General features: G+C 39.2%; 1 protein-coding gene across 7 annotated transcripts in view; it reads right to left on the minus strand.

Moving 5' to 3' along the window:
* Positions 1-14,066, minus strand: part of LOC117344213 (fibrous sheath CABYR-binding protein-like) — a 117,034-nt gene that overhangs the window by 31,782 nt on the left and 71,186 nt on the right. For 5 of the 7 annotated variants that reach the window (XM_033906880.1, XM_033906876.1, XM_033906879.1 and 2 more), the window contains exon 3: positions 12,044-12,287. In XM_033906880.1, the coding sequence (XP_033762771.1) occupies positions 12,044-12,287 (244 nt within the window). Of the gene's footprint in view, positions 1-3,866; positions 4,110-12,043; positions 12,288-12,347; positions 12,861-14,066 lie in introns of those variants that run through there. The other 2 variants (XM_033906882.1, XM_033906883.1) reach the window with 2 other exon arrangements.

Raw genomic sequence — 14,066 nt, forward strand, 5'->3', positions numbered from 1 at the left:
TATATATAGACTAACTGTACAATATATATATAAAATATGGTATAATACATAAGCTACTGAATAGGTTGTGAAAATACGACCAGGGCATAACTGAGTTCTAATATCACACACACAAAGGCTTAAAGACCATACGTATTGGGGATTTTAACCCAATGACTGATAATGACTGATTGTCTTGTTGATAGTGAGAATATACTCCTGGCAATTTAGACATTTCACAGTTAATTAATAAATAATTTAATTAGTTTAATCAATCTGAAAAAAAATCAAAAGAAGGAAAATGACTCTGAAAGATCTGATGCAATTTTCGAAATACATTGTATTAATATATATACATATGTATAACATATATAGATCCCTATTCTAGGTCAATGCGATGTATTTAAATTTCAAAGGGACATGTTATTTTAAATAATGGAGACAGTTTTTGACAATTCTCGGTCAATATAAACATTTAAATCAACATAGTTCAGGAACATATTTAAATAATTTTAAGAAGTAAGAAAGTCTACAATATTCTGAGACTGTTGTGACTTCACCGAATGTCATGTTTGTCTCACCTGCTGACCTATATATCAAGCAGGTGGCACATATGAAACTTCAACCGAGAAATTTTCCGAAGATTGAATTATTTTTAATCTACTGATGTTAACCACAAAGAAGATTACCGTACAAATACCTGTGACATATGACCTAGATGTAACATCACTAGATCAGTACACAGGTGATTATAGGCTGTCTTACCCCGATCAATCTTCACACCTGCCCGACAATGATACCTACTAGCTATTACACTTTCTCTGACCTCATCCTACCTGAGTTTACTCCAGCCTGCCCAGGTATGCTGTTTCATACCCGTAATCAGAAGAATATCTGTCAAGTTCAGTTTCAACAAATTTTTCAAAATGGATAAAAACTAATTAAATGGTGAAACCTTCCCTACTTACCAACATTAATTGGCTAAACAAAAGGCATCCTACAATAAACCATAGGACTTCTTAAGTAAAATGAAACCTGTCTTCACCACCATCTATATATTGACCCCTGTCTAAATCTAGTAAATCCAATGATCTATTAGGAAAAAGAATAGTATATACTCCCAAAAAGAAATAGGAGATCTGATTGAAAAGTTACCTTGGGTATTCAAATTCTTTTTAGCACAGTGAAATAGTCTTAGACACTGTCCCTAAAGGAAGGTGTCTCTACAGGAAGGTGTCTCTAAGATAAGGCTGTCCCTAAAGGAAGGTGTCTCTACAGGAAGGTGTCTCTAAGATAAGGCTGTCCCTAAAGGAAGGTTTCTCTACAGGAAGGTGTCTCTATGTCAATAAGAAAAGGTGTCTGAAGAAAAGCTGTCTCTAAATGAAGACGTCTCGACTAGATTAAGAAACATTGTCCCTTAAGGAAGGCGTCTCAAAAGGAAAGTGTCTCTCTAATTGAAGGTGTCTGTAGATTAAGAAAGGTTGTCTCTAAAGGAAAGTGTCTCTAAAGGAAAGTGTCTCTAAAGGAAAGTGTCTCTAAAGGAAAGTATCTCTAAAGGAAAGTGTCTCTAAAGAAAAGCTATCTAATGGAAGGTACCTCTAAAAATAGAAAAGATGTCTCTATATAAAGATGGTTTCTGAAAAAGGTGGCCTCTAATATAAAGGTGATATCTTAAAAGAAGGGTGTATTTCCTTTAAGATAACAAAGCCAAACACACCCATTCAAACTGCAGGTTTAAGATTGGTGTCACAAGGATTTCTCATTCATTTTGTCATCATTGTCCCCATTTCCCCCTCCCAAAGCAGCTAGTATCCTCTTGGCAGATTCCTTTAATACTGTTCAATAGCTACCATAAACTTCTTAAACTACAACATATTTCTGAGCTTCGATCTAATACACATTGAGTTCAGATATCTATTATCATACCTAGTATATACTGTCATACTCAGGCGTTACAATATATGTCCATATACACATTTGGTTTCCTGTTCTTATTCAAACAAGTTATATACATATATAGTCGATTAGACACAAAACTAGAGATGGTCCAAGGTTATTGTAGGACTATATTACACCATATACATGAAACCTGATTCCCCCACAGGTACTCGTGATCTACATTACCTGGACGTCCGAAGCTAAACCATCTAGACAACATATACTGCACATGTTGGTAGGCTACCGTCCTCCCGATACAGGTGAAATAAACACAGGTAGCTAAAACCACCAAACACTAGAGGTATGTCAACCTTTCGCCAAACAGGTCAACATTTTAAACTCTTCATGTTTATCTGACGTAATGAAATCCGCTAGAATTCAGTCCAAGGGAAAACCTGTGAACGTTACACGGTCGCTGGCCAAGATCGTTGATCAGGGCCGTGGTATATAGAATTACTGGTTTGGAACATTGACTATAGCCTATACTAGGAATGCATATATATTGTCTTGTACAACTAAATATTTCTCAACAATCCTGATATACCTGAACGAAAGATCAAAGAGTCTCATATCAAGGTCAGAATTAAGGCATAATAAAAAAAAAATACTTAAATAAGTATGTAATACATATCAGGTAAACAATGTTTATAGCCATATCTATATATAGCACTTCTACCCTTCCACTAGCAATGCTATAAATAACATTTATCATAATCCCACCACTCAATTTAATTTAATGCCTCATTCATTTCACAAATGTTAAAATGATCAATGAAACAGGTCATAAAATTGTCGAATTGGTATGGCAAGAGGTCCAACAGGTCCATGCTAACTTATGTTTAATGAAAAGAGGTATATTGGGCCTGCAGTTTAAGCTTGAATAAATATGGGTGGGTTAATTGGGGTGGACATTATCTAATTGGACTTTACAGTGTATCCAGGAATATCTTAAGTTTTATGAATATAATTTCTTCTTTTTAGGGCTTATAAAGGTACTCGATAGTCATATGATATACAAATGTATAAAAAGACCCCAAAAAAGCTGTATTATCTCTATAAGAGCTAGCTGCAGTGTTTCAATGGGTTAAGTCTTGTGTCTGTTGTGCACCCATGCATGTAACCATGTCCATGATGAGCCAACTATTAAGCGCTGCCTTTATTTATTTCAGATGCCTTGAAAATGTTACAAATTATTTTAATTTTTAATGGAGCTGGATAAAGCATGTAATAAAATGACATCTGCACCTCAAGATTAGAAATCAATTACAAAACATGCCAACTGGTTAATATTGTATGACCAGAATCCTAGAAATGTTGATCTATCAAATCTCTCAGGAGCTTTTAACATCCTATACACAACGTGTTAAGATGTTATAATGGGGTATGTACGTGCACTAAACCATAGAGAGTATGCAGCATAGACAGACAACAGTGCAGATACAAACGTCATATACTGTACTACATGTATAGCTACATTCTATATATCTCTCATAGCCACAACATTTTAGTGAGTTTCAACAAAAAATAAACCTTAAACAGAATCAATTTCCTATGTATAAACAGTGTATATATTTTGAGATATGAAAGAATTTTCAAATCTTTATGTAACTTTAAAAACTGCATAAAAAATCAAAAGTTCATTCCAATTCAGGTTAACAAATCTCTAATCGCACAAATTTTGCGAAATTGTGGAAGATTTTTTTGAAAAGATATGATATTTTCGAAATTGTAATAAATCAATCAAAATCCAATGAGAAATCTACCCTTACTTCATAGCAGTCATAACAAAAGTGAGGTGTTTGTAAATATATACACATACTATGTATGTAATACTAGATTGACAGTTCGACGCTTTATAAAATTAAAAGAAAGATGCCAAGTTGATCGTTGAGGAAACATTTTACAAAGAGTTTTAAACATCAGACTAATAAAGACAGTCAGTTTTTTACCTGGCAGAGTTGACCAAGAAACGACATCCTGGTGTAAATCGGATTTACAGGGAGTAAACAAATCTGACATCACACTTAAAATGACCAGGAAATACAGTAATCCTTCCCAGCTTCAACTTCCCATAATAAAGCCCTTGTATGTATGTACATGTCCTTGTGTATGTGTGTTACACATGTATCCCCTGTATGTGTATTGAATGTCTGAACATGCATTTATTACCACAAAGGAAGATGGTAATTAACATTGTAAATGTCAATGAGCTTCGAAGGCTTTAATTTTAAAAGTCAACTTGCAGTTTTATAAAATCAACTAAAAATGTATCATCTCTTCAATAATTAGTTATCAACTGGAATTTTTCTAAAAACTTTATAATTTTAATTCAATCTTAAGTATTAAAATTGGATAGAAAAATATCTAGCAACAAATCACCATCAACTTATCAAAATAACAAGAAATTAAGAATAAAATAAAACAACAGAAATCTGAAATATTTCTAATAAATTGATAATATCATAAAAATATATTAGATAAGATACTTTCAAATTTTAATTTTAGCCTTCATAATTTCAGAATATTTACTTAGCAGAAATAAGAAGCATTTATATGTAATATGTAATCTAGTCCTGCCTGTGAGATGGGATAAACACAGCTCACAGACAGATGGTGAGACAGGGCTTACCACTATACATATGTTGGGAGTCAAAATCTTCTTCAAGTGAAAACATTTGTTTTTCATTTACGATCTCATAAAACACTGTTACATATGTTCCAGACAAGACTCAGGTAAGCAGTGCTTTTTAGTGACTGCGATATAATAGACCAGTAATGCACACAGGCTCCTAAAAAAAATCTTTAAAAAAATCCTTTCGTAATATACTATAACGAGTACAACAGTATATGGGACGTCCTATCCATGTTAACTTTATCTGCGTATGAAAATGCGACGTTTCACGTTTTTCACTCCCTACTGAGATTTTGTGTTAATTATTAAGAGTCTGTATATCAAATAATTGTTCCCAAATGCTAACCCAATCTCATAATTAAAAACGTATTAGAAAATTACAAGCATGAGTTTACTTATGTAGGTTAATTGTTTTATTTATCATTACCATCAGACTTGGATTAATTCTACGACTCGTAGTTACGGCCCTGTCAACTGTCAGGAAATGCACGTGGAAAACATTTCATCATTTATATGCATCATATTATATACCTTCACCGTAGAGTTCTGTGTTTGCACTAATTGATCCGATGGAGGCATAGCTGTGAGCTTGAATGTCTGGAATTGTTTATTACTTGTAATCAGGTCTCAGTTCTGAGTCTGATGAACAAGCTATCTAATAATACCTAACCAGAAAAAAAGACTAATGTACATAATTGTTGCATTATTAGATTGGCCACCAGTTTTTTTTTATAAAGAATTACTAAGCTGATTTCTAACACTAGATTATCTCCCCCTTGTTTGAATTTGACATTTCATAAAGCCCAAAATTATCCAGCTCAGTGTTATTAATATTTTTAATAGTTTAGACAGGGCCAGTCTAATACATTAAAGGGGGTTTTAACTATAATTTTCCCTCATATCTGATGACACTAGTTTTCTTTAATTTCTAATACTAGTAAACCTTTCAGGAAATTTTCCATTTTCTATTTAGATATACAGAAAACTATGTAATGGGTTATAAATTTACTGTATTTATCCAGCAGCAAGTCCAGCCTGGTAAAAAGAGCACAAATTGTCTATTGTTGTTCTGTAAAAATACTAATAAATATTGTTTCATTGTCCTAATATATATATTAGCCATTTATATTTGAGTTATTTCAGATATTTTTAAAAGAAATACAGTCATTAAAATGAAAATGATTTGGGGAATTATGAAAATACTTGGATCAACTTCGATTAATCATCATGAAGTTCAAAGGATGGTACAAAGACAAGATATTAGGTAACCTTTAGATACATGTGCAATTCAGTTAAGAATAGGATAAGTTAAATAATGAATTACTAACTGGATCATACAGTAATTTCTGACTTCTAGGACTTAATTGTTACAGTGACACCATGGGCCATCCCAGGCATGTATTTTCCGAGGATTCTGAGGATTCTGAACTTTCTCCGAGCTTTCTCAGTGGATTCCGAGCTTTCTCCCAGGATTCCGAGCTTTCTCCGAGGATAATCCTCGGAATCCTCGGAAAATACATGCTTGGGTTTGTTTTGATACCTATGAGGTACCAAGGACCTACGTTTTGATACCTATGAGGTATCAAGGGCCTACATTTAGATATAAAATCACACATTCAGCTAAGCCAGTGAAACGACACAAGCTGCTATAACCAGAGAAACAACACATACCGCTATGGGCCAGATAAACAATACACACTGCTATAGGCCAGTGAAACGTCACATTCTGCTATAACCAGAGAAACAACACCTGCTGCTATGGGCCAGTGAAACGACACATGCTGCTATGGGCCAGTGAAACGACACATGCTGCTATGGGCCAGTGAAAGGTCACATGCTGCTATGGGCCAGTGGAACAACACCTGCTGCTATGGGCCAGTGAAACGACACATGCTGCTATGGGCCAGTGAAACAACACATGCTGCTATGGGCCAGATAAACAATACACACTGCTATAGGCCAGTGAAACGTCACATTCTGCTATAACCAGAGAAACAACACCTGCTGCTATGGGCCAGTGAAACGACACATGCTGCTATGGGCCAGTGAAACGACACATGCTGCTATGGGCCAGTGAAAGGTCACATGCTGCTATGGGCCAGTGGAACAACACCTGCTGCTATGGGCCAGTGAAACGACACATGCTGCTATGGGCCAGTGAAACAACACATGCTGCTATGGGCCAGATAAACAATACACACTGCTATAGGCCAGTGAAACGTCACATTCTGCTATAACCAGAGAAACAACACCTGCTGCTATGGGCCAGTGAAACGACACATGCTGCTATGGGCCAGTGAAACGACACAAGCTGCTATGGGCCAGTGAAACGACACATGCTGCTATGGGCCAGTGAACCGTCACATGCTGCTATGGGCCAGTGAAACGTCACAAGCTGCTATGGGCCAGTGAAACGACACATGCTGCTATAGGCCAGTGGAACAACACCTGCTGCTATGGGCCAGTGAAACGACACCTGCTGCTATGGGCCAGTGAAACGACACATTCTGCTATGGGCCAGTGAAACGACACATGCTGCTATGGGCCAGATAAACAATACACACTGCTATGGGCCAGTGAAACGACACATACTGCTATGGGCCAGTGGAACAACACCTGCTGCTATGGGCCAGTGAAACGACACATGCTGCTATGGGCCAGTGAAACGACACATACTGCTATGGGCCAGTGAACCGTCACATGCTGCTATGCGCCAGTGAAACGACACATGCTGCTATGCGCCAGTTAAAAACGACACCTGCTGCTATGGGCCAGTGAAAGGTCACATGCTGCTATGCGCCAGTGAAACGACACATGCTGCTATGCGCCAGTTAAAAACGACACATGCTGCTATGGGCCAGTGAAACGACACATGCTGCTATGGGCCAGTTAAAAACGACACATGCTGCTATGGGCCAGTGAAATGACACATGCTGCTATGGGCCAGTGAAACGACACATACAGCTGAGACAGCTATTAGACAATGATGGGAGTACAAGAGTCTTTGATAACCTGGCTGGTGGAAAACATAAATATTTAACACCAATTTCCTGTCCACATTCATTGCCCAGGGTACATCAGTGCTCCAAATTATATCTTATAAATATTCACAAGACTGTCTTTTCCAGATTCGTCCCTATGAATATTCATGGAGTGGATTTTTTTAATTGTTCATTATCATTGTTCATGAGGTGGCATTCTTTGTTTCATCAATTGTCTTACACTCATACAGTAAAGTTCATATAGAATTGTACAATGTAGTTTTAAAATTTCATTTTGAATGTATTTTTCATCACACAACTTTGAAATAAAAAATCAAGATTTCCTTCTGGTAGTACATTCATCTCAATCTGATAATCATTTCACATCCATATTAATAGTTTTAAAATATCCAATTCAGTTTTTTTTTAAGAAGCAAAAAATATATACAAATTGATTTAAATTATCATCAAGGTGTTCTGAAATAATCTGATAAAAATCACCATGTAAGGTTGAAAATTTTGACACAATCGTTAATAAGGAAAGCTATATAGGATAGGTATTGTGTTTCTAAGGAAATGCGTAAGAATTTAACCGTCTTAAATCAAATAGCTGAAATGTTGACAGGGCAATGAGGTGTACTTCCAGGTAGTGACAAATAGGCTGACTAGTGTATAGAGTTAAAACTATGACTTCTAGGCATGCTAATGTCAACACAATATAATAATGTATATCTGTGTATAGGTGGTGATACAGGGGTAATGGGAGAGGGACAATGGGGAGGGGGTAATTAGTGGGGAGGGGGAATAATTAGTGGGAGGGAAATAATTAGTGGGGAGGGGGAGTAATTAGTGGGGAGGGGGTATAATTAGTGGGGAGGGGGTAATTAGTGGGGAGGGGGGATAATTAGTGGGGAGGGGGAATAATTAGTGGGGAGGGGGAATAATTAGTGGGGAGGGGGGATAATTAGTGGGGAGGGGGAATAATTAGTGGGGAGGGGGTATAATTAGTGGGGAGGGGTAATTAGTGGGGAGGGGGATATTATTGGGGAGGGGGAATTATTAGTGGGGAGGGAAATAATTAGTGGGGAGGGGGAATAATTAGTGGGGAGGGGAGTAATTAGTGGGGGGGGGGGGGGTATAATTAGTGGGGAGGGGGAAATAATGAGTTGGGCGGGGAGGGAATACTTAGTTGTGGAGGGGGGGGATAATTAGTGGGGAGGGTATAATTAGTGGGGAGGGGGAGTAAGTAGGAGTAATTAGTGGGGGGACTGGGGGTATAATTAGTGGGGAGGGGGTGTAATTAGTGGGGAGGGGAATAATTAGTGGGGAGGTGGTATAATTAGTGGGGAGGGGGAGTAATTAGTGGGGAGGGGGAGTAATTAGTGGGGGGGAGGGGGAGTAATTAGTGGGGAGGGGTATAATTAGTGGGGAGGGGGATTAATTAATGGGGAGGGGGTATAATTAGTGGGGAGGGGGAGTAATTAATGGGGAGGGGGAATAATTAGTGGGGAGAGGGAATAATTAGTGGGGAGGGAGATGGTTGGTTGGGGACATCATTTATAGGGAGGGATAGATAGTCCAGGTCCACACCATTAGAGGGGAGGGGGATAATTGAGGGAGATATACAGTTGCTTGATAGGGTAGATAGATGGGGTAAGCAGATACAGTTGGAGGAGGGGAGATAGATGGGGGGGAGGGGAGATACAGCTGTTGGGGAGTGAGGGATAGTTGATGGAGAGGTTACAGTTGCTAGGGAGGGGGAAAGTTTGGGGTGGTGGCTATTGATGAGGGAGATACAGAGTTGTTGGGGAGGGAGATAGGGTTGTTGAGGAGGAAAGAGTTCATGGAGAGGGATATGCAGTTGTTGGGGAGGGGGAAGGGAGATATAGTTATGGGTGAGGGAAACATATTTGTGGGAGGGAGATACAGTTGATGGGGAGAGAGATACAGTTGTTGGGGAGGGAGATACAGTTGTTGGGGAGGGAGATAAAGTTGTTGGGGAGGGAGATACAGTTGTTGTGGAGAGAGATACAGTTGTTGGGGAGGGGGATTGTTGATGGAGAGGGAGATACAGTTGTTGGGGAGGGAGATACAGTTGTTGGGGAGGGAGATACAGTTGTTGGGGAAGGAGATACAGTTGTTGGGGAGGGAGATACAGTTGTTGGGGAGGGGGATTGTTGATGGAGAGGGAGATACAGTTGTTGGGGAGGGGGATAGTTCATGGAGAGGGAGATACAGTTGTTGGAGAGGGAGATACAGTTGTTGGGGAGGGAGATACAGGTATTGGGGAGGGAGATACAGTTGTTGGGGAGGGAGATACAGTTGTTGGAGAGGGAGATACAGTTATTGGGGAGGGAGATACAGTTGTTGTGGAGGGAGATACAGTTGTTGGGGAGGGAGATACAGTTGTTGGGGAATGAGATACAGTTGTTGGGGAGGGAGATACAGTTGTTGGGGAGGGAGATACAGTTGTTGGGGAGGGAGATACAGTTGTTGTGGAGAGAGATACAGTTGTTGGGGAGGGAGATACAGTTGTTGGGGAGGGAGATACAGTTGTTGGGGAGGGAGATACAGGTGTTGGGGAGGGAGATACAGTTGTTGGAGAGGGAGATACAGTTGTTGGGGAGGGAGATACAGTTGTTGGAGAGGGAGATACAGTTGTTGGGGAGGGAGATACAGTTGTTGGGGAGGGAGATACAGGTGTTGGAGAGGGAGATACAGTTGTTGGCGAGGGAGATACAGTTGTTGGGGAGGGAGATACAGTTGTTGGAGAGGGAGATACAGTTGTTGGAGAGGGAGATACAGTTGTTGGGGAGGGAGATACAGTTGCTGGGGAGGGAGATACAGTTGTTGAGGAGGGAGATACAGGTGTTGGGGAGGGAGATACAGTTGTTGGGGAGGGGGATAGTTCATGGAGAGGGAGATACAGTTGTTGGGGAGGGGGATTGTTCATGGAGAGGGAGATACAGTTGTTGGGGAGGGGGATTGTTCATGGAGAGGGAGATACAGTTGTTGGAGAGGGAGATAGTTGTTGGGGAGGGAGATACAGTTGTTGGAGAGGGAGATACAGTTGTTGGGGAGGGAGATACAGTTGCTGGGGAGGGAGATACAGTTGTTGAGGAGGGAGATACAGGTGTTGGGGAGGGAGATACAGTTGTTGGAGAGGGAGATACAGTTGTTGGGGAGGGAGATACAGTTGCTGGGGAGGGAGATACAGTTGTTGAGGAGGGAGATACAGTTGCTGGGGAGGGAGATACAGTTGTTGGGGTGGGAGATACAGTTGTTGGGGAGGGAGATACAGTTGTTGGGGAAGGGGATACAGTTGTTGGAGAGGGAGATACAGTTGTTGGGGAGGGAGATACAGTTGTTGGGGAGGGGGATACAGTTGTTGGAGAGGGAGATACAGGTGTTGGGGAGGGAGATACAGTTGTTGGGGAGGGGGATACAGTTGTTGGTGAGGGAGATAAGGTTGTTGGGGAGGGAGATACAGTTGTTGGGGAGGGAGATACAGTTGTTGGGGAGGGAGATACAGTTGTTGGGGAGGGGGATACAGTTGTTGGTGAGGGAGATAAGGTTGTTGGGGAAGGAGATACAGTTGTTGGGGAGGGGGATAGTTCATGGAGAGGGAGATACAGTTGTTGGGGAGGGAGATACAGTTGTTGGAGAGGGGGATACAGTTGTTGGGGAGGGGGATTGTTGATGGAGAGGGGGATACAGTTGTTTGGGAGGGGGATTGTTGATGGAGAGGGGGATACAGTTGTTTGGGAGGGGGAGCTGGGATAGATTAGTGGACTCCACTGATTAGAGGAGGAGATACTTTTTCTGGGAAGGAGAGATTTCAGGGAGGGAGATAGTTGATGAGGGGTTGGAAATTGGTTGATGCAGGGAGAGAATTAAGGAAAGGGTATTCAGGTGTTATGTTATGTTGCATTGTCAATAGATAGGGGAAGAGATTCAAAGGACGGAAGGGAAATCATAGGCTCTTGATGGACTCCAGGTCAATTAGTTATATGTAAGCCTAACACAATATCAGACTTCAAATTTGATACATCCTTCCTAGTTCACTATGAGATATCTGTGTATTGTAAGTACTATAGTGTTAGTCTATAGCCAAACATTACAGGCCTTCAGTTCAATATACACAGAGAAAATTTCTGTCCACACAAATGACCCATCCCACACACAAGAATCCGTTTGTTAACCTAATTCATTTATGCATCAATTTTAAGATACATTATTTATATTATACTGGTTGGACAGTGGATTGATGTGACTTGTATTTCGTCAGATTTTATAGTGTTTTTATAATATTATAATATATTGTTATACATATTGTTAGTGAACGTTTACCTGTAAAATACCTGCATACATTTCTAATACACCATGTACAGGTATTATACTAGTTTCACCTGTCGCCAGTCATTCTTCATTAAATCTGACCTCGTGAAATTAAACTCTGTCCAGAACAGGTAGATGTTTAACAATAACACAGATGTGAGAAAAAACACCTTACCTCGAAAGGTTGGGACTGTTTACTCGACGATTTCTTGTCCGACTTTTTGGACTTTAACTCTAGAGTAGCATGTTTTCCACGATTAGAACTTTCACTGCTTTTAACACATAAAGATCCAATGGTTTGATTTGGTTTGTAATCACGGGCTTTTCCTGTCTCCTCTGACAGAAGTATGATGGTATATCCTGTTGGATTCAGTCGACTGGACGCTGCTAAATTGACCAGGAGGTCTAACATAGGTATGCTGAAATGTGAGAGATAAATAAAAGAAATTTAATAAGAGTGACTTATAACAATGACATACCTGGCCTACTGTATCGTTAGTCCCATTCCCTACACCTGTCATATGCACCTGCTTCTTTTTCCGCCTGAACATGATTTCTGTTTTCAGAATTCACCACACAGATTTCACATTAAGACTTGTGTGGCCTAAAATGGGACCCTAGGGGTCAGAGAGGGTCCCTGGTGGGTCCGTTTCAGCCCCTAAATGTTGATCATGCACCTTTGACAGCCCTACAGGTAATGTGAGGGAGTGAGGCAGAGTAACATTACTGTTGTACAGTATACACACACTAAGTCACATGACCAGCTTGTGTGTAGTATAGATTACCACTGTCTGGGAGACTATACGTCTTTGTTTATACTGTAGGGGATCCTTGACATTTCTAGGAGGGCTCCGTAAATCATCCACTCTCCACACAATAATCGTATTCATAAAGAATAAGCCTCACAATGTCTATAGCTGTTAGAAAAAAATTATCACCAAATGCAAAATTTCACTGTTCAGAAATGAGTCAACCCTTTTCTACTGCATTTCAATAAAATATTACTACCTAAGTAATTTCATTGTCCTATGCCAGAGGTTAAGTGTCTGTCCATTGCAAAGCAGGAAAGATATCTAGCTAAGTCAAACAAAAGAAAATTAATTATATCGGTTCTGACTTCATCCCTGTACATCTGCAAAATCCAAGGGTTCCCAAAAAATGTTTCTAGTGGGTTAAGAACATGTAGCTTTTTAATCTCTAAAACTTAGGATGCCATTGGATGAACTTTAATTTAATGTAGGATTGGGTTTACTGCAGACTAATGAAATACTATTTGTTTGCTTTTTACTGTAGAACACCATGTATTGTGTATTACCAGGCATGGACAGATTCAAACGAAGTTTAATAAGTACAAACAGGGAACTTTTAGCCCAATATGTTGGGTGTTACATAACATAATAAATTCATCTGAGTGCACTGACGAATAATTTCTAAAAATATTTCCAGCAATTGAATTGCACATGACCTTGACCCAACAATTCTTAAAGTCAAATACATGTAGTCATATATATTATGGTCATTCATAAGTATGTGTAGTTTGATCAAAATCCCTAAAACAATTAGGCCATTAGAGTGCTGTGAAATAATTTCTTAAAAAAGCAACCATGACCTTGACCTTTGACCCTAAAAACTATCCGAGATATAAGGTCATTCTCAATCATATGCATGTGTAGCTTGATGAAAATCCTTAAAAGAATGAGGCCAATTAAAGTGCTTAGAAATAATTTCTTAAAATATTTATCATCACCTTGACCCTACAAAATTGTCATTCTCAACTATAAGTGTTTGCAGTTTAATCAATTTCCCTTCAAGAAAGTCACCATAGTACACAAGAACCCCCTCCGACTTAAATGAAATAGATGAAATACCTGTATCAAAACAAGTAGAAACCTATAAAGGAAATATTTCTGTTTCTATATACATACACTTTTATCTATATTTGAAAAAAATAGTTATAGTCTGTTTCAGAGAAGCCAAAAATGCACCTGTCATTGAATTAATAGACACATGAATTTTTAACAGCCTTCTGTGTGAGTAAGCGTATACGGTACAATTGTTTGGTGAATAGTTGAAGCCCACACAGGTTTATTGTCAACTATGCTTGTGACAATCCTAATCAATACCTGTGAACAGGTCTCATTGGTATGGCTAGTTGTCAACAAACAAAAAAGATGTCAATCTTAAATCTTTAGTCAAAA

Source organism: Pecten maximus, chromosome 15, assembly GCF_902652985.1.
Source record: "Pecten maximus chromosome 15, xPecMax1.1, whole genome shotgun sequence".
Lineage (NCBI taxonomy): Eukaryota > Metazoa > Mollusca > Bivalvia > Pectinida > Pectinidae > Pecten > Pecten maximus.